We start from the raw sequence: 22,392 nt of genomic DNA, 5'->3' as shown, positions 1-22,392 counted from the left end.
TATAAGCATAGGACTTAAAATAACAGGAAATAAGTTTTTTAAGGTACATTTTCAGGTAAATGTAACATTTACATATCTGGGTAATACAGATATAAATCAATTTAGAGACTTAACATATTGTTGTCTTTGTGCTAATGGAATCAACCAAAAATCTAATGGTTAAATTAACCTTCTTTTAAAATTCCTAAAATATTGTTAGTATTAAAAATATGTATTTTATTTACAGGCATAACAACCATTCCATACAAACTTTAAAAGTAAATATAAATGGACAATAAACTAACAAAATAGAATACATCTATTCTTGTTTTAACAACATAAATAATTAACTCTTACCAGTCATCTACTAAAGAAAAATCTTAACATATTTTTTAACATAGACATTATTGGGAGCAATAGAGGACCAGGTGGTAAAATATGATATCAGATATCTTTCATTAATGACCTGTTACTTAGTACTTCCCAAATTGAGGGCTTTCTAGAAAAGTGGAATAAATTCTCATAACAAATCTTAACGTATTAAAATTATCTGAATAATAATTCAGCATTGTGTGATAGATATACATGTAATTTCGGAAGCATTTTATATAATTTTGTTTGTTTAACTGAAGAAAACAAAGCAAATGGCCATGAAAGTCTAAAGCTACAAAAATTGAGATGGAGGGAACTGGTTGTCAATTGCAAAACATTAGGCCTCATATGCAATAACTAAAGTCCAAATTTAAAGAACACTGTTTAAAGCAGTTTCTATAATCCTCTATTATTTAAAACAAAGACAACCACAAAAACACATAGCTGCCAGAATTACATTTGAATAAGCAACCACAATCAAAGCAATCCTATATATGAAAACATGAGACAAAAGAATGATAAAATTATATGGTTAGTTTTTCTTAGAACCCATATCATTTAACTGTCACAAGTACCTGACACAGTGAAAGTATTGTTTTATTTTAATTTTTCAAATACAGTTTATAGACAACATTATTTTTATTAGTTTCAGGTGTACAGATAGTGGTTAGACAATCATATACTTTACAAAGAAGTCCCCTTAATATTTCAAGTGTATACCTTCAATATACATAGTTATTGAAATATTATTGACTATATTCCCTATGCTGTACTTTTCATGACTGTGACTATTTTGCAACTACCAATTTGTACTTCTTAATCCTTTCACCTTTTTACCCAGCCTACCAACCCTCACCTTGGCCACCATCAGTCTAATCTCAGTCTCTATAACTCAGTTTCTATCTTGTTTGTTCATTTATTTTGCTCTTCCGGTATTTTTCTTACTCTTTCTAACTTATTTCACTTAGTATAATACTCTCTAGGTCCATCCATGCTGTCACAAATGGTAAGATTTCATTATTTTTTATGCCTGAGTATTATTCCATTGTATATATGTACCACAGCTTTTATGGAAAACAGTATGGATGCTTCTCAGAAAATTAAAAATGAACTGCCTTATGACCCAGGGATTCCACTTCTGGGTATACACCCGAAAAAACTCAAAACACTAATTCAAAAGTACAGCGAAAGAATGATGTTTTAAGTTCAAATAACTCAGGCCACAAATTAAATCAAAACTTGACACCCCTTTTTAGCAACTGAAGGTGATTGCCTAATGTAACTCATATTAGCATCTAGCATGAATTTTAATTTTACAATTAAAATTGTAAAAAGACATACTTCCTGATTCATCTTTTATTAAAATTATATGTATGTATCAATTAGAAAGGTATTTACACAGGTAAATATTTTTTAATATATTTTATTGATTTTTTTACAGAAAGGAAGGGAGAGGGATAGAAAGCTAGAAACATCGATGAGAGAGAAACATCGATCAGCTGCCTCTTGCACACCCCCTACTGGGGATGTGCCCGCAACCAATGTACATGCCCTTGACTGGAATCGAACCTGGGACCTTTCAGTCTGCAGACCGACGCTCCATCCACTGAGCCAAACCGGCTTCGGCTACACAGGTAAATATTTAACAATAACCCTGTGTTCATGTTGGTTACACATGTATATATACATACTCATGTACATGTTTTTCTTTCCTACTGTGGTATGGGACATGGTATTTCCCTGTTAATTTATTAATATTGACATACACCCTTCCCAACTGCCTTTTGTATTTCCTTGCACTCTAATCTGTTATAATCTAGAAACATAAATATTACTATGACTTTTAGTCCATGTGATTTATAGATAAAACTCTAGATGATAAATATTTATCTAGAAAGATAAATACCACATGATCTCACTCATTTGTGGAATATAATGAATAACATAAACTGATGAATAAAAAATAAATCCAGAGACAGAGAAGCATCGAACAGACCGTCAAACTTCAGAGGGAAGTCAGGGGAGGATTAGAGGGTGGGTAAGAGATCAACCAAATGACTTGTATACATGCATATAAGCATAACCAATGGAAACAGACAGTAGGGGCGTGAGGGTATATGCTGGGGGGCAGGAGCAGGCAGGAAGAGGTCATCAAGGGGAAAAGGAGACATATGTAATACTTACAACAGTAAAGTATTTTTAAATATTATATCTGAGGTTCCTTCCAGCTTAAAAAAAACTATAATTCTACAAATGTATCCACAAAAATGAAAATTATAAAATAACAACACAAACAGAGATAGCTACTTTAGTCAGACCCTCCCTAAAATCTTAAGATCACTCTTCTGTAAAACTATATCTTGTAACATGAGAGACTAGTATATAGGCCTTGCATAGAATAACCTAATAGTTATGCATTCTTTAAAACTAGTTAGGAATTTCCAAAATAATTTAGATATTATCCTTTTTGAAAGCTAGCAATAAATTTTAAATGACCTCAGGTTTTCCTTGTAGTTAAATATTTCCATATTACATTTCCTTTCTACCCTAAAGTTGAATACAATCTTATTTTGTGTTTTTTTACACTTTTCGTTGTATTTCCTCTATGTAAGTATAGTTGGTATACAATATCATATTAGTTTCAGGTGTATAATATAATGACTCAATATTTATATACCTTACAATGTGATTACCACCTCACTGAATTTAATAATCATCTGTCACATGGCAAACTTATTACAATATTACTGACTATATTACCTTCACCCTTTTCACCCATCTTCCTACCCATTCCCCTCTGGCAAATATCAGTTTGATCTGTTTCTATGAGTCTGTTTTTGTTTTGTTTGTTCATTTGTTTTATTTCTTTAGAGTCCACAGATGAGTTAAAATGTAATTCAGAGGATTATGTATTTTAGTAATGTAGTTACTCATATACTGGCAAGTAAAAATTTCACCCATTACACTTAAAATTTCATGGCATGTAAATTATACCTCAGTAAAGTTGTCTTAAAAATTCATTTATAGCCCTGGCCAGTATGGCACTGTTAGTTGGGCATCATCCCATACACCGAAAGGTGGTGGGTTTGATTCCCGATCAGGGCACATGCCCAGATTGAGGTCTCAATCTTCGGTAGGTGATTGCAAGAGGCAGTTGATCAATGTTTCTCTCTCACATCAATATGTCTCTATCTCCCTTCCTCTCCTTTCCTCTCTCTAAAAAATAAAAATACAAATTTCATGTACAAGAGTTTCTGACAGGAAAATGTGTCTTATATTTTGACCTGCTATTATTTTGTTAATAATTGGATTTGTTTATTATTAATGTACCTGAATAAACTTCTTTAATTGACAAAAGATTTTCTCGTTTCCCATTATTCTTTCCTTTAATTCTGAAATGTAGCTTAGTAAGTTAACATGAGTACTTACTTGGCAAGAATCTGCTTCTCCCTCTTCCATTGGATCATCAATCACTTTAAGATGATTTACCTGCAAAATATTGTTCAAAAACTTAAGTTCAAGCATACTAGAACAAGAGTAATAATTGTAAAAAAATCTAACCCTAGGCATTTTCCTTCACAATCAAACAAGAGCCACACTTACTGAAACACAAAAGGACAAAAGACAAATAGAAGGTAATTAGGAAAAAAAAGCATTATTAATATAGTTTCCATATTGTCATTGAGAATCCTTAAATTTCAGTGCTATATGTTTCATTTCATATTGGTTAGAGCCTTGCTATGATGAATGAACATAAACTAAACATATGACATGTACTCTCATTAAGACAGTCCCCAACCAAATATTTATGAGACAGGGGTAAAATGCTACAGAAGAAATTTATTGTGTGAATATATTCAAAGCAAGTTAGGATGGAAAGAGGTTTAATTAATTACACTGCTGTGAATCCCTTTCCTTTAATTCAATTCTATTAACATTTAAGTTACTCTATAGAAGAATAAACTGTAGAAGTAAAATGTAAGTGGCTATGGGAAAAGTTATTTTAACATACAAAGCTCAGTAGATAATAATATTTACTCTTCAAACATTACTTCAAGAAAGAGTAAGTGTAGAGGGCTAAGATCAAGAATCCTCAAACACTAGCCCATAGGCCAAATGTGGCCCGCTATCTGTTTTGTAAATAAAATGTTTACTGGAACGCAGACACATCCATTTGTTTCCATATTATCTATGGCTGCTTCCTCAATGCAACAGCAGAGTTGAACAGCTGACAGAGCCCTATGCATGCAAAGTCTGAAATAGTAGTATTTACTACTTGGCACTTTACAGAAAAAGTCTATCAACCACCAATCTAAGATGTTTGAAAATTAAGCAATAGGATGATGATCTAGAAAAAAATAAATTTCACCAATTCCTATTTATGAGTCCACAGAAAAGTAAAAAATAAAAATAGGAAAGTAAATAACCTTTGGTGACAGCCACAATGGAATAAACCTATCTCTCCTATGATTATAAACTGAAGCCTTTAGACAAAAAAAACCTAAGTACTCTGAAAATTAAGCAATAACAAGCAGTTTAAGGAGGAAGACCAAAATTTGAAGAATAACCATAGTGTAGTGAGTTACCTGAGTTTATTTTCCACCTTTATCTCCTGACTTTGATCCAAAGAGAGACTGATTCACGGCACTCTACAGTGAGAATAAGCAAAATTTCCAAGAGAAATTCCACTTTCTGAACAGAAGACCAAGGAAAGATGCACTTTTGAGCAGGTGAGCATATGAATCCCAAATTTTCTTTTTTCCCCACTTTTCTTTTGACTCCCAGTCCTGCTACAAGGCAAGCCTCAATCAAGAGAAGACCTACATATCTCTAGTCAGAGGAACCAAAAAAAAAGAGGCCTGTATAATGAGAAAAGTATGGAGATAATCACTGTTACTGTTTTATCCTCTCTTTCACTTCACTCCAAGGGTAGCCCCAAAAGTTCAGAGTTGTGTGACAGCATGAGATGCTAAGACCCTGAGAGAAACTCACATTTCTGGTCAGAGGAACAATGATAAAGGACCCATGGTAACTGGAGGATCCGTAGAAGAAATTATGGGGAGGTTAAAATGGGAGAAGGAGATCCCCTAATTATATGTATGAAGAGATAGGAGTCTTAGTTCCAACAACTGTATGGTTATATAAATTGTGTTTCATTAAAGCTGATTTTAAAAAATGAATGAGTTTCCAAAATTTGGTGAAATGTATAAATTTACAGTTTAAAGAAGCTCAATGAACACCAAGAAGAATATAATTAAAGAAAGCCACCCCAAGACATAGCTTAATAAACTCTAAACCAAAAGGAAAAAGAGGAAAAATCTTGAAATCAGTGAGAGAGAAACAACATATTACATAAATATCAAATTAAATAACTACTGATTTCTCATGAGAAATCATAGAGGTTAGAAAACCATGGAAGAATATTTACCTGAGATAAATATAAATTTATGTTAACACAAAAAACTATACATGAATGTGTATAGCAGCTATGTTCATAAATATCAAAAACTGGAAACATTCCAGATGTCCTTCAACTGATAAGTAGATAAATAGAAAAACATTCATCAATAAAAAGGAAAGGACTTTTGATGCTTGTAACAAAATGGATAAATCTTAAATGCATTTGGCTAACTGAAGGAATTTAGTCTTAAAAGGCTAAATATTGTAAGAAAACAAGTACATGACACTGAAAAATTCAAAACTATATGAAAATTTTTCACATCAATGATTTCTAGGGGAAGGGGTAGAAGAAAGAGAATACTATTCAGCAATTAAAAGAAATGATCTATTGATACATTAAACAAATGAATCTCAAATACATTATTATAAATGAAAATAAGACAGTCTGAAAAGACCACATACTCTATGATTCCACTTATATGTCATTTTGGAAAAGGTAAAATTATAAATTATGGAGAAGAGATTAGCAGTTGCCAGAGGTTGTTAGGCCTAGGGGTATGGGTGCACTACAAAGATGAAGCAATGGGAATTTGGTGGGGACTATTCTGTATCTTGATTATTATGGTGGTGGTTACACAACTCTAGGCATCTGTCTAACATGAAAAATAGAGATTTCACTATATGTAAGTTTTAATATAAACGTATTAAGAAGTAAATTATGATACCCAGCATTATTTGAGTAGCATCTTTCTTCTAAAAAACTGAATGAGGACTAAATAAAGTGACCAATAATGTCTATTTTGCTAATTAATCCATCAGTCCTTATCTTACTTGATCTTGCTGTATCAAGCCACAGTTGACCAATCGCTCCTATTTGAGTCTTTGGCTTCTGTGATAACATACTTTCATTTTCTTTTACTCTAATTTCTTTGCTCTTTTTAAATATCTTTAAAATATTTTAAATCCTCAGGAAATGGATTTTGGTCTCCTTCTCATCTCATTCCACATTCTTTTTCCAGACAGCTAATTTACCAACATGACTCACATTTACTGAGACTACGCTTCTGAGCTCTTGACCCATATATCCAACTGCCTAATTGACATTTCCACTTGCTTATCTCACATGTCTCTCAAAAAGTAACCAATACAAAAAGGAATTTGTTACCCCCTCAAACACATACACACACACACACACACACACACACACACACACACAAGCATATGCTTTCCTCCAGGGTTCCCAATTTCAATACATAGATAGCACCATCTACCAACTTACCTAAAAAGCACAGATAGACTGGGGGATAAAAAAAACTGTGATGGATTTATCATTAACATACAGGAAAAGTACAATAAATAAAACAGTCCACAAACCAATATTAACATAGAATTCTGATCATTGACATGTCACTACAAAATGACTCTCAGGAAGACCCATAGAAAAATATAATATTGTTTTCCTGTTACCTTAGTTACTTGTCACTTCCCATTAATACTATCTTATGACCAACTTATCATAAACTGTGGGTCTGAAGGAACTAGAAATAAAATGATTCTAAATGAGCCAAATAGATCACTGTATCCTAAAAATCATTTCAATCTATAGAAATAGCCTTTAAAAACAGACATTCCATTATTCCCACCTCAACTACATTTAATAAGGTGCCAGGTTGTCATTATAATACTCATTCCTATAGAGGACCTCAGTATTCACTGATATTTACTAAAATATAAATAATTTTTACCTGTATGAAAACAAAGATATTTTCAGAATTCTATGGGACATTAAACATTTATTTCAAAAGTAACATTTGTAATTTGAATAGAAAAACAGACATGCTGATTTCCCCAATTAAGTGCCAAATAGGGGAAATTATTTCCTATAGAAGACTCTGGAAAGCTTATGAACAGTTATAAAGGTAGCAATAATTGACTCAGATACTCCAAAACCCAAGTTAAAAGACTCTTCTAGTGAAGAATTCTTTAAAATTATTTTCACCCTCTCAGAAAATAACAAAATAGATCACTTTAATAGATTCTTGACAAATAGAAATACTAAAATGAGTGGCTATACTCACCTGATCTCAGAAAATCACATGGGTCATCTCAAACCTGTCATTTTCTTACTATTAATGACAAAAGCAGCTCAATGCAGAAAACTGAACTGAGAAAAATATATTTTCCCCTTATATCCTTAAAAAAGGAGGTGGTATGAAAAATGAACATATAAGTACATACAGTTTTATAAAAAGGTTGTTATCTGGCCACAGTAATGCTATTAAGCATACACCTGTTCCTCTATATTAAACTTGAGATCAATTAACAGAGCTCATAGCTTGGTGCTGAAAGATATACTGAAGAAGGAAGTAAAGAGATAAATAAGAACAAGGTACACAGTGAGGAGAAATATGGGTGACATAAATTATTAACAAAACATACACATAAGACACAAACCCTCACAACAAATATGGTAGTATTATAAACTTTCAAGCAGTCTCCAGGATTCCCAAATTCCACTTAGTAAACAAAAGCACTATATTTATAAAGTCCCGAATGTTAAAAATGTTTAAGAAGTTCACATCTAGAGAAAAATTTTCCTCTCAAATGAGCTTCACAAGTTAGCCACTGACCGATATGGAAAGAAGAGTTCCTCTATTTTTTCACTTCCTTTAAATAACTACAGCAAATTACAGTAGATCTAAACTTACAGGTAGGTTCACATCTACCTAGAATAAAGGTTTATGTGCATACATTGAATTAAGCCCATGACAAAGTGAAAGAATCCTGCCAGTTTACCAATAAAACAGACAAATTCTATAATGGGCCTGCATAATCCTCATCTCTTGCTGCTTATGCCCTTGCATAGTCCTCATATCTTTGAGTGTGGACTGCACCTGTGTCTTGCTTCCAATAAACAGAATATTGAAAAGGTGATAGGATTTCATTTCTATGTTATCCTATATAATAAAAGCCTAATATGCTAACTGTCCAGTCATCCAGTCGTCTGTTCAACCAATCAAAGCGTAATATACTAATGATATGCTAAGGCTGCTCAACGGTTTGCTTAATGACATGCATTGACCACCAGGGGGCAGATGATCTGACCAGTAAGCTAGCTTGCTGCTGGGGTCAGGCCAATCGGGACTGAGAAAGATGGGCCAGACACACCCTGGAGACCTCCCACAGTCCCTCCCTGGCTGGCCAACCTCTCGTGTCCCTCCCCAGCCCCGACTGTGCACAGGTGGGGTCCCTTGGCCTGGCCTGCACCCTCTCACAATCCAGGACTCCTTGGAGAATGTTGGAGAGCCACAGGCCAGGCTGAGGGACCCCACTGGTGCACGAATTCATGCACTAGGCCTCTAGTGTCATATAAGACTCAAGAGATACTCTTTACTAGCTTGATTGAAGTGGCTGAAGAAGCCCACATAGCATGGCAGCCTATAGGCACTGAGAGCAGCCTCCAGTTAATAACCAGCAAGAAGCCAGGGTCCTCAGTACTACAACCACAAGAAAAGGAATTCTTCCAAGAGTCTGAGGAATTTTAGAAGTAGATTTTTATCCAGTCAGGCCTCCAGATATAAATGTAGGAGAGCTGAAACTTTGATTACAGTTTATGGGGCCCTAAGAAGAATATCTAGTTGAGCAATGCCTGAAGTCCTGACTCATAATAACTGTGAAATAATAAATGTGTTGGAGTAAGCTGCTAAATTTTTGATAATTTGTTATGAAACAATGGGTAATTAATACAATCATTACTACTGAACAAAAGTGTGATTTTAAATTATCTTCTAAAATGAACTTTGTAAAAAAAATATATATATATAGTTTAATACTTTTAGAATATATATTTTCTTATTAAAACCATGTCTTTGTTCTCATTTGGTAGACATAAAACTAAACTTACATACCAGTAAATGAACTAGGAAAAATAATCAAATAGAGCAAATTTTCTGTTAAATAAAGTATAATAGGACTACCCAATTAATTTTGGTTTTAATTAACTTAAGATTGAGCTGTTATATTTTCATCTTTTATCCTGCTTTCTGAAAAAATCAATTACTAACTCAATAAGCACAGCATAGAGAACATAATATCATGGTCCTTTAACAATCAGAGATATTGAGCTACCCTTTGGACATGAATTATCAACGATGCAGATTTGTTGCTATAAATTCAGCAGAAGATAAAGTATAAATTCAATGTATACTAGCCTACAGCATATCCTGGGACTTGCTTTTCAAATAATTCTACCACATGTGAGGACTGGAGAAACTGGAACCTTTACACACTGTTGTTGGCAATGTAAAATGTCACATACAACTGCTACCAAAAACAGTATGCCCACTTTCACCACTCTTATTCAACATAGTTCTGGATGTCCTAGCCAGAGAAATCAGGCAAGAAAAAGACATAAAAGGCATCCGGATTGGAAATGAAGAAGTAAAACTATAACTCCTTGCAGATGACATAGTACTATATATAGAAAACCCTAAAGTCTCCACCAAAAATAAAAATAAAAACTATTAGAAGCAAATAACAAGTAGTAAACTTTCAAGATACAAAATCAATGTACAAAAATCCACTGTTTTCCTATATGCTAACAACGAAAATTCAGAAAAAGAAATGAAAAAATAAATTATTTTGGCAATTGCAACATAAATAATAAAATACTTAATAATACACTTAACAAAGTAAGTGAAGGACCTATATACGGAAAACTACAAAGTATTATTAAAAGAGATAGAAAGTCCTAGACAGTTTGGCTCAGTGCATAGAGCCTGTAGACCAAAGGGTCCTGGGTTCAATTCCGGTCAAGGGCACATACTTCAGTTGCAGGCTCTTCCCCAGGCCAGGCCCTGGTCAGGGTATATGTAGGAGGCAACTAATCAATGTGTTTCTCTCACATCGATGTTTCTCGCTGTCTCTCCCTCTCTCTTCTACTCTCTCTAAAAAACAAAAAAACAATGGAAAGATATCCTTGGGTGAGGGAGAGAGAGAGAGAGAGAGAGAGAGAGAGAGAGAGAGAGAGAGATACAGTGAAATGAAAAGATAATCTGTGTTCATGGGTTGGAAGAATCAACATAGTAGATAATGATTAAATGAAATCCCCAATAAAATTCCAATGACTGTTTCTAAAGAAATAGAACAACAAATAACAACACCAAAAACCATCAGATTTCTATGGAACCAAAAAAGGCTGCTAAAAGCCAAAGCAATCCTGCACAAAAAAAACAAAACCAGAGGTGTCATACTACCTGACTTCAAATTATATTACAGAGCAACCATAATCAAAACAGTATGGTATCGACAGAAAAACAACACACAGACCAATGGAGCAGAACTGAATGCCCAGTAGAGCCAAAGACATATAATGGAGAAAAGAAAGCCTTTTTAATAAATCATGCAGGGAAGAATGAAAAGCCACATACAAAAGAATGAAACTAGATTATAGTCTGTCCCAATTATACAAGAATTAATTCAAGATGGATCAAAGACTTAAATATAAGATCTAAAACAATAAATTACATGGAAGAGAACATAGGTACTAAACTTATGGACCTTGGTCTTAGAGAAGATTATATAAATTTGACCCCAAAGGCAAGGAAAGGAAAGTCAAAATAAATGAATTAGACTATCCTATATAATAAATAGGTAATATGAAAATTAACCCTCACACCCTCTCAAGATGGCTGCCTACAACCAGGCTGGCAGGGGGGTTAGTGAGGGATGACCAAATGACTGAACAGCAGGCTGCGTGGGGCGACCAGGCCAGTGGGGGGGCTGTGAGGTGTGACCAGGCAGGCAGGGGGGCAGTTGGGGGCAACCAGACTGGCAGAGGGGGGAAGTTGGGGGTGACCAGGCCGGCAGGGGGAGCAGTAAGAGGCGACCAGGTTGGCGGGGGGGGGGGCAGTTAGGGGCGACCAGGATGGTGGGGGAGGAGGTGCAGTTGGGGGCGACCAGACTGGCAGGGGGGGCAGTTGGGGGCATTTAGGCCGGCAAGGGGGGGCAGTGAGAGGTGACTAGGCTGGTGGGGGAGGCAGTGGGGGTGACCAGGCCAGCAGAGGGGGGCAGTTGGGGGCAACCAGGCCGGCAGGGGGGGCAGTAAGGGGTGACCTGGCCGGCAGGGGGGGCAGTTAGGGGTGATCAGGCCGGCATACAGAGGCAGTGAGGGACAATCAGGCAGATGGAGGGGGCAGTTTGGGGCAACCAGGTAGGCAGGCCAACATAATAAAGTCTAATTTTTCATGCTTTTTGAAGTTAATAACTTTATTGGCAGAACTTGTGAAATGCACCTACCTGAAGGCAGGAAGAACAGTGCATTAGATTTTAGAAGCTGTTAATCCTAAGAGACTAATGAGTATGAATAGTTAGTTCAGCCCAGCCAGCATGGCTCAGTGGTTGAGTGTTGACCTATGAAACAGGTTCAATTCCCAGTCAAGGCACCTATGAAACATGGTTCAATTCCCAGTCCAGGCACATGCCAGGGTTGTGGGTTCGATCCCCAATAGGGGGTGTGCAGGAGGCAGCTGATTTATGATTCTCTCTCATCATTGATGTTTCTATCTCTCTCTCCCTCTTCCTTCTTTCCTCTCTGAAATTAACAAAAATATATTTTAAGAAAAAAATACTTAGTTCAATTTTTAGAACTGGAATAATAGCTCAATAACTAACAATATTTTGAATGTGCCATAATGTTACAGGGATTTAATACAAAGAAAGTCAAGCACATTGCTTTTTTTGAACTGTAGAATCTAATATAAATACTAAAATAATTATGACTTTTATTGAATTTATTGAGGTGACACTGGTTAATAAAATTACATAGGTTTCAGCATCTGTATATTGTATTGTGTTTTCACAAATCAAGTCTCCTTCCATCATCAATTATCTTCCTTATACCCTATTCTACCTCTCCCTCCCTATTTTATAATCCTCACCATAGGATATGCTCATGGATTTCAGAGAGAAGAGACTGGAGAGCAAGCAAGAGAGAGAAACATTGATGTGAAAGAACTCCTACTGGTTGCCTTCCATACTTGCCCAGACCAAGGATCAAACCCTCAAGCTTTTGATATACAGGACTATGCTCCAACCAACTGAGCCACACAGGCTAGGAAAACCTCCACCTGTTTTTTTTGTTGTTGGTGGTGGTGGTGGTGGTTTTTTATTTATTTGTTTGTTTTTGCTTAATTTCTTTACCTTTTTCACCCAGACCTGCAAAGCTCCTCAACCATGATAGCTGTCAGTCTGTTCTGTATGTGTGTGTTTCTATTTTGTTTGTTAATTTATTTTGTTCATTAGAATCCACATATGAGTAAAATAATATGGTACTTGTCTTTCTCTGATGGGCTTATTTCACTTAGCACAGTGCTCTCAAGTTCCATCCATGCTATTGCAATTGGTAAGATTTCCTTCTTTTGTAAATCTGGGTAGTATTCCATTGTGTAAATGTACCACAGTTTTTTTATCCACTCATCTAATGATGGGCACTTGGGCTGCTTCCAAATCTTATCTATTGTAAGCAATGCTGCAATGAACATAGGGGTGCATATATCCCTTCAAATTCGTGTTTTGGGCTTCTTCAGATGTATTCTCAGAAGTGGAACAGCTGCATCATAAGGTAGTTCCATTTTTAATTTTTTAAGATAACTCCATACTGGTTTCCACAGTGGCTGCACCAATCTTAGTCCCACCAACAGTACACAAGGGTTCCTTTTTCTCCACATCCTCGCTTGCAATTATTGTTTGTTGATTTATTGATGATAGCCATTCTGACAGGCATGAGATGATATAGCATTGTGGTTTTAAATTGCATCTCTCTAATGATTAGTGGTGTTGAACATCTTTTCAGATGTCTATAGGCCTTCTGTATGTCTTCTTTGGAGAAGTGTCTATTCAGGACCTTTGCCCATTTTTTAATTAGAATGTATGTTTTTTCGCGGTGTTCAGTTATATAAATTCTTTATATGTTTTGGAAATGAGCCCCTTATCAGATATATTGTTCTCCCATTTAGTGGATTGTCTTTTCATTTTGTTGATGGCTTCCTTTACTGTGCAAAAACTTTTTAACTTGATGTAGTCCAATTTGTATATATTTTTCTTTTCTTCCCTTGCTCAAGGAGATATGTCAGAAAAAAATATTGCTACAAGAAACATCCGAGACTTTACTGCCTATGTTTTCTTCTAGGATTTTTATGGTTTCAAGTATAACATTTAAGTAATTAATCATTTTGAGTTTATTCTTGTGTCTAGTGTAAGTTGGTGGTCTAGTTTCATTATTTTGCATTTATCTGTCCAATTTTCCCAACACCCTTTATTGAAGAGACCATCTTTATCCCATTGTATGTGTTTTCCTCCTTTTCAAATATAAATTGACCGTAAAGACATGAGTTTATTTCTAGGTTGTCTATTCTGTTACATTGATCTGTATGTCTGTTTTTGTGCTGGTAAAATGCTGTTTTTATTACTATGGCTTTGTGCTATAGTTTAGGGCAAAGCATGACTCCTCCAACTTTGTTCTTTCTCAAGATTGCTGGGGCTTCATAACATTTCTCTTTCCCTTAAGTTAAAGAGAAATGACTCTAAAGTTACAAAATTTATTCAAATGGGATGGGTCTCCTAATCAATACCCTACTTCAAGATCACTATGTTTTCAGAGATGCTGTTATTTGTATAAAAATAGCCACATCATATACCTCTTAATAATCATTCTGCAATATAGAGCCCAATCTATATATATAAATGCCTAAGCGGCCATTACTACAAAACCACCAGAACCACCGTTTGACCAGTTGCTATGATGCACACTGACCACCAGATGGTAGACGCTCAACGCAGGTGCTGCCCCCTGGTGGTCAGTGTGCTCCAACAGCCAACTTCCCACGGCCCCTCCCCCTGACTGGCTCGCCCCCATTGGCCCCTGATACTAAACCATTCGTAGAGACCTACTTCTGGGTCAGGGTTTCATATGCAGCAGAGCAGCTCCCTTGCTGCCATCTATTGAAAGTCAGCCCTTAACACAAGGGTTTGTCTTGCTCCTTTCCTCTCCCTTCCTTGGGGGCCACCAGCCCACTGTGGTGGCAGTGTGGTGGCGAGGAAAGAAGGGGAGGAGGCAGGGAACCACACAGTGGTAGGACGCCAAGGGCAGCATCGGCATCCGGCGTCCATTCTTTTCACGCCTGTCATCTCCTCTCCCGACCCCACTCTGGCCTTCAGGCCTGGGCTGGGACAAGGAACCAGGGGTGAGTGGCAGCAGACATGGCCCCTTTCCCAAGGTGGCCAAGGGCCGGCTCCCTCCTCGGGGCTCCCTCCTGCGGTCCCTCCCCCAGCCAGCCAACCTGCCACAGTTTCCCCCCTGTCCCTCCACGTGGCCAGCAGGCCCTGATCGACTGATTGGGGCCTGCCAGCCTACCTCCCACCACAGTGCCTTCCCCAGTTGGCCAACCTCCTGCAGTCCCTCCCCCCTGTGCACGAATTCATGCACCAGGCTTCTAGTAGTTTAAATAAAAGGACTAAATTAAGTCAGCCCTATGTTATCTAGCCAAGCCCATGTTTCCCAGGCACTGCTTACATGTGTGTGTTAAAATGAGTCACATAAGCTATTATTCATCTTGGTATCCAGGTTCTTGACAATCTCATGATGAAAACAATAAGAATAACGCTAATTTCAAAATGTTACTACTATTGCTACAATAGCCATTTATCTTTCCTATCATATATTATCTTACACCTCAGTAAGTTGGAGGTGAAATACAAAAGTCAAACATTACTGGATTGAGAACTATCACAGGCAACTCAAAAGGTGATTTGTTAACTCAGATAACCAACCAATAGTAACCTCATTATTGTAATATCAGTGAAGTAAGTCCAAAGACATAAGAGACTTAAATTTAAAGGCAATTCATTAGTAAAAATAAGTTTCCTTATCCATGTAGTAAAAATTCTTGTAGAAAAACAGTAAATAAAACAAAGAGGAACAAAAATAGTGGCATAAACACCGGAAATTGCTATGTCCCACAACCCCATCAAAATTACAACTAAAATAGTTGCAGCTGGTACTTATAGCCAATTGGCCTAGAGGCAAATTCTTCCCAGTGATGCCAACAGCAATCAAGGCTCAACTACAAAAAGACTGCACACACCCCACACAGGTGTGCACATAGAGTGCCCAGCTCAGGTGAATGGGGAGGCTGAACAACTGGGCCCTACAGGACACCACCTAAAAAAGGACACTCTACTAATTCCAGGATACATAGCAGCTCCACCTAATATGTAGAAACAAACACAGGGAAGCAGCCAAAATGTAGACACAAACAAACATGTCACAAATGAAAGAACAGAAGAAATCTCCAGAAAAAAAAATAACTAAATGGAATTGAAGCAAGAAAACTACTAGATACAGAGTTCAAAACAATGGGTATAAGGTTGCTCAATAATCTTAGTGAGAGCTTCAAGGGACTTAGTAAAATTTTCAAGGATCTTAGTGAGAATTTCAAAGATGTGAAAAAGGACCAGTCAAAAATTAAGTATTCACCAACTGAAATAAAGAATCATTTACAGAGATTCAACAGTAGAGTAGAGGATTCTGATAATGAATCAACAATTTGGAATATGAGAAAGCAAAAAGCACCCAATCAGAAGAACAAAAGAAAAAATAATACAAAAATATGTAGAGTGTAAGGAGCCTACCAACATTTGCATTACGGGGGTGCCAGAAGGAGAAGAGAGAGAGCAAGATATTGAAAACCTATTTGAAGAAATAATGATAGAAAACCTCTCCTATATGGTGAAAAAATAGATTCTCAAGTCCAGGAAGAACAGAGAGTCCCAAACAAGAGGAACTCAAAGAGGCCCACACCAAAACACACCATAATTAAAATGTCAACAGTTAAAGACAAAGAGAGAATCTGAAAAGCAGCAAGAGAAACAGTCGGTTACCTACAAGGAGTGCCCATACGACTATCAGATAATTTCTCAACAGAAACTTTTCAGGCCAGAAGGGAGTGGCAAGAAATATTCAAGGTGATGAATAGCAAGAATTACTGTACCCAGCAAAACTATCACTCAGAATTAAAGGTCATGTAAAGAGATTCACAGACATGAAAATGTAAAGGATGCCATCACCACCAAACCAATATTACATGAAATATGGAAGGGCATACTTTAAGAAGAATAAGGAGGAGGAGGAAGATGAAGAGGAAGAGGAGGAGGAGTATAAAAATATGAACAGGAGAAAGAGAACATGGTGGCTGGCAAGATGGGAGTGAGGGAGGGAGTGTAAGTGAGTAAGGGAGTGAAAGAAGAGTGTGCAGACATGCATAGTGTGTGTGTGTGGGGGGGGATGAGGGACAGTTAAATCTCACAGAATCTCAGGTGCAGGCAGATCAGGCAGTGCTGGACAAAGAGTCCCTGTGACTACCACAGGCACTCGCCAGGCAAGCATGCCTCTAGCACAGAAACACAACATTTTGAAAGGGGAAACGGAGGTACTAGACTCAACACCACCCAGACTGGCCTTGGACACCACCCCGGACCCGCTCAGTGAGCCCCATGGCAGCAGGAACTCACAAGGGACCACCCCCATGGGCTCCTGGACCATTGCAGTGAGTGACACAAGACCCTGTAAGTAGGTTCTGGGACCTTCCCCCCCACTCAGTGAATCACAGAGGTACATGCCACCCTGGCCACAGGCTCTAGGATCCCGTAGTGAATCGCAGAGTCACACACCATCTCTGCTACAGGCTCCAGGACCACAGGGTGAGTCAAAAACTAATGGGACCTCACAGGTGACCCTCGCCATAGGAGCTGGGATCCTGAGCACATCCACAACACCTTGCAGGATGAGGTCGGGGGTGAGCCACATAGCCAGACAACCTGTAAGGAGACTCCATCCATGAATGCGACAATAACTTTGAAGACCAAACTACATCAGGAGAAGCCAAATAACTCAAGTACGTAACTTTCTTAGAACACCCATGTTAGGAGATCTCAGAGACTGCACCACTGGGTCCCACTGAACACCTATTACACAGGATCACCACAAAAAAAAAAAATCTGGGTGGCATAGCAGTTTGATCTAAGACATAGAAACAAATATAAAGAGATAGCAAAAATGGGGAGACAAAGAAAAAGCCCCCAAATTAAAGAAAAGGGGGAATTGCCAGAAAAGGAATTAAATGAAATGGAGGCAAGTAATTTGTCACATAAAGAATTCAAAGTAATGGTTATAAGGATGCTCAAACATCTGCCTTAGAATCACACACAACTCAATGAGAATTTAAGGAGCTGAATAAAAAATACACCAGCATGGATAAGAATTGAGAGGAAATGAAGAATGACATAGCTGCAATAAAGAATACCCTGGAAGGTTTCAACCTAGACGAGAAGAAGCTGAGAACTAAATCTGTGAGTTGAAAGACAGGGTATTAAAAAAAAAACACTCAGAGGAGCAATTGGAAAAATAATTAAAAAGCAGGAGGACAGTTGAAGGGAGCTTCGGGACAACATGAAATGAAGCAACATCTGCATAATAGGGGTGCCAGAAAAACTGAAAGCTGAGCAAGTAATAGAAAACCAATTTGAACAAATAATGACAGAAAACTTCCCTGACTTGGGGAAGAAAAAAATCACACAAGTCCAGGAAACACAGAGAGTCCCAATCAAGATGAACTCAAAAAGACCCACACTAAGATACATCATAATTAAAATTGTAAAGGTTAAAGACAAAGAAAGAATTTTAAAGGTTTAAGACAGAGACAGAAAGTTATCTACAATGGATCTCCCATTAGAATAGCATCTGATTTGTCAACAGAAACACATCAGGCCGAAAGGGAGTGGCATGAAGTATATGAAGTATACAAAGTAATGAAAAGTAAGGGACTGAATTCAAGACTACTCTATCTATCACGGCAATCTTTCAAAATTGTAGTTGAAATCAGGAGTTTTGCAGACAAAAAAAGACTAAAGGAGTTTATTACCATCAAACCAACAATGCAGTAAATCCTAAAGGTGATGTTGGAAGAAGAAGAAATAGAAAGAGAGGGAGGAACACAGGCATAAAGAATAAAAATGGCAACAAATAAGTACCTATCAATAATAACCAATCCAAAGACATAGGGTAGCCAACTGGATAAGAAAACATGACCCATATATATGCTGTCTACAAGAGAATCACATGGAACCAAAGGACTCACACAGAGTGAAAGTAAAGGGATGAGAAAAATTCTTCATGCAAATTGAAATGAAAAAAAAAAAGCTAGGATAGCAATACTTATATCTGACAAAATAGACTTCAAAGTGAAGGCCATATCAAGTGATAATTAATGTAAGCCACCTTAGTACTAAAGGGATAGGAATATAACTCTGGTAAACATATATGCACCCAATAGAGGAGCATTCAAATACAATAAAAAACTTCTAAAGAATATTAGAGAGATCAACAGCAATGCAATCATAGTAGGGAATTTTAATACCCCATTGACATCACTGGATAAATGTTCTAGACAAAAAAATTCAACAAAGAAAGAGCAATTCTAAAACTCGCTATATCAGATGAAACTAATTGATATCTTGAGAGCATTTCACCCCAAAGCTATGAAATATACATTCTTCTCAAGTGCACATGGATTATTTTGAAAGATAAACCATGTTAGGACACAAACTAAGTCTCCACAAATTCAAGAAGATTGAAGTCATATCAAGCATCTTCTCAGACCACAATGGCATAAAATTAGAAATCAATTGCAGTAAAAACAAAAAACAAACAAACACACGGAGGCTAATAGCATGCTATTAAGCAATGAATGGGTTACGATGGAGATCAAAGAAGAAATAAAAATACATCTTGCTAACAAATGACAATGAAAACACAACAATCCAAAATCTATGGGACACAGTGAAAGCAATCCTGTGAGGGAAAATCATATCACTACAAACCTATCTAAAAAAAAAAAAAAAATTTGTAATAAGTTACTTAACTACTTAAAGAATTAGAAAGAGAGCAACAAGAAAAGTGCAGAGTAAATAGAAGGAAGGAAATATAAAGATCAAAGCATAAATAAATGACATAGAGATTTAAAAAAATACTAGATCAATAAAACAAAGAATTGGTTCTTTGAAAGGATAAACAAGATTGATGAACATCTATCCAGATGCACCAAGAAACAAAGAGAAAGGACCCAAATAAAAAAGTCAGAAACGAAAGAGGTGAAGTAACAACTGACCCCTCAGAAATACAAAGGATTGTAAAAAACATACTATGAAGAACTCTATTCCAACCAACTGGTCAACCTTGATGAAACGGACATATTCCAAGGAAAATACAATCTTCCAAAACTTAATCAGGAAGAATCAGAAAACCTGAATAGGCAGATAACTACTGATGAAATTAAAGTGGTAATAAAAAATAAAAATAAATAAAAACTTCCAGCACACCAAAACCCTTATCCGGATGGCTTCAAAGGAGTGTTTTACCAAACATTCAAAGAAATAAAACCTATCCTCCTCAAACTACTCCAAAAAATCTAAGAGGAAGGAACACTTCCAAGTTCTCTTCATGAGGCTAGCAATACCATAATTCCCAAACCAGATTAACACTACAAAGAAAGATAATTACAAGCTAATATCCTGATGAACATAAATGCTAACATCCTCAAGGAATGTTTGCAAATGAGATCCAGCCATACATTAAAAACATCAAACACCATGACCAAGTGGGATTTATTCTGGGGATTCAAGAATGGTACAATATCTGAAAATCAATAAATGTGATGTAGCACATTAACAGATTGCAACACAAAAATCACATGATCATATCAATTGATGCAGAAAAAGCATTAAATAAAATCCAACACCCATTTTTTTATAAAAACTCTCAGCAAAGTGGGAATAGAGGAATCATATCTCAACAAAATAAAAGCCTTATATAACAAACCTACACCCAACATCACACTCAATGGGCAAACACTAAAACCATGCCCCCTAAGAACAGGAACAAGACAGGGATGCCCATTTTCACCATTGCTGTTTGACATAGTTCAGGAAGTGCTAGCCATAGCGATCAGACAAGATGAAGAAATAATAGACATTCAAATTAGAAAGGAGGAAGTAAAATTGTCATTGTTCACAGATGGCATAATATTGTACATTGAAAAGCTTAAAGACTCCATAAAAAAAGTACTAGATTTAATTTTTTTAACATGAAAAATTTACTCTTTTATTTTGGGGAAAAAAAAGCTTTTATACTAACAGCATGGATGGAACTGGAAAGCATTATGCTAAGTGAAATAAGCCAGTCAGTGAAAGAAAAATAACACATGATCTCACTCATTTGTGGAGTAAAAAGAACATTATAAACTGATGAACAAAAATAGATACAGAGGCAAAGAAGCATCGAACAGACTGTCAAACTACAGCAGGAAGGATGGGGAGGGCTGGAGGGAGGTAAGAGATCAACCAAAGGACTCGTATGCATGCATATAAGCATAAACAATGGATGCAAGATACTGGGAGGGGGGCTAAGGGCATGTGCCAGGGGGTAGGGGAGGCCGGGGGAAGGTCAATTGAGAAAAAAAGAAGACATATGTACTACTATTTGTAATACATTAAACAATAAAATAAAAAAATTTAAAAAGTACTAGATGTAATAAATGAATTTGGCAACATAGCAGGATATGAAATTATCACCCAGAAATCTGTGGCATTTTTATACACCAATAATGAACTGTCAGAAAAAGAAACTAAAAAAAAAAAAAAAAAAAACAGGAAAAAATCCCATTTACCACTGCAACAACAACAACAAAATAAGATACTTAGGAATAAACTTAACCAAGGAGATAAAAGACCTATACTCAGAAAACTATAGGACATTGAAAAGAGAGATAGAGGAAGATATAAACAAGTGGAAGAATATACTGTGTTTATGGATTGGTAGAATCAACATCAGTAAAATGTCCATACTATCCAAAGCAATCTATAGATGCAATGCAATCGCTATTAAAATACCAATGGCATATTTCTTAGACCTAGCACAAATTCTCCAAAAATTTATATGGAATAAAAAGCCTCAGCAATCTTGAGAAAGAAAAACAAAGTTCAAGGAATCACAATACCAGATATCAATTTATACTACAAAGCCACTGTACTCAAAACAGCCTGATGTTGGGGGTGGGGGGGGGAGAAACACACACAAAACAAAAACAAACAAACACAGGCATCACTAAGGGAACAGTACAGATACTGCAGAAATCGACACAAGTCATTATGTTCAACTAACATTTGACAAAGGAAGCAAGAGAATACAATGGGGCCAAGACAGTCTCTTCAATAAATGGCATTGGCAAAATTGGACAGGTACATGCAACAAAATGAAACTAGACATCCAACTTACACCATACACAAAAATAAACTCAAAATTGATAAAGGACTTAAATGTAAGACTTGAAACCATAATAATCTTAGAAGAAGCCATATGGTAGCAAAATCTCAGACATCTCTCCTAGCAATATATGTACTTATCTCATAGGAAAATGGAAACAAAAAATAAAATAAACAAATGGGACTAAATAAAAATAAAAAGCTTCTGCACAGCAAAAGAAACCATCAACAAAACAAGAAGAAAGCCTAGTGCATGGGAAAACATAC

At 36.5% G+C, this 22,392-nt stretch overlaps 1 protein-coding gene across 3 annotated transcripts in view; it reads right to left on the bottom strand.

The window, feature by feature from the left end:
• Window positions 1–22,392, bottom strand: part of RPS6KA6 (ribosomal protein S6 kinase A6) — a gene marked incomplete at its 5' end in the record, with an annotated part of 215,953 nt that overhangs the window by 161,467 nt on the left and 32,094 nt on the right. For all 3 annotated transcript variants that reach the window (XM_079765685.1, XM_079765686.1, XM_079765687.1), the window contains one exon: window positions 3,781–3,840. In XM_079765685.1, the coding sequence (XP_079621811.1) occupies window positions 3,781–3,840 (60 nt within the window). The remainder of the gene's footprint in view (window positions 1–3,780; window positions 3,841–22,392) is intronic.

The sequence above is a fragment of the Cnephaeus nilssonii genome (assembly GCF_951640355.1).
Source record: "Cnephaeus nilssonii genome assembly, chromosome: X".
In the NCBI taxonomy this organism is placed as follows: Eukaryota; Metazoa; Chordata; class Mammalia; order Chiroptera; family Vespertilionidae; genus Cnephaeus; species Cnephaeus nilssonii.
The sequence above is the reverse complement of the archived record's forward strand: the minus strand, read 5'-3'. Positions and strand labels throughout refer to the sequence as shown.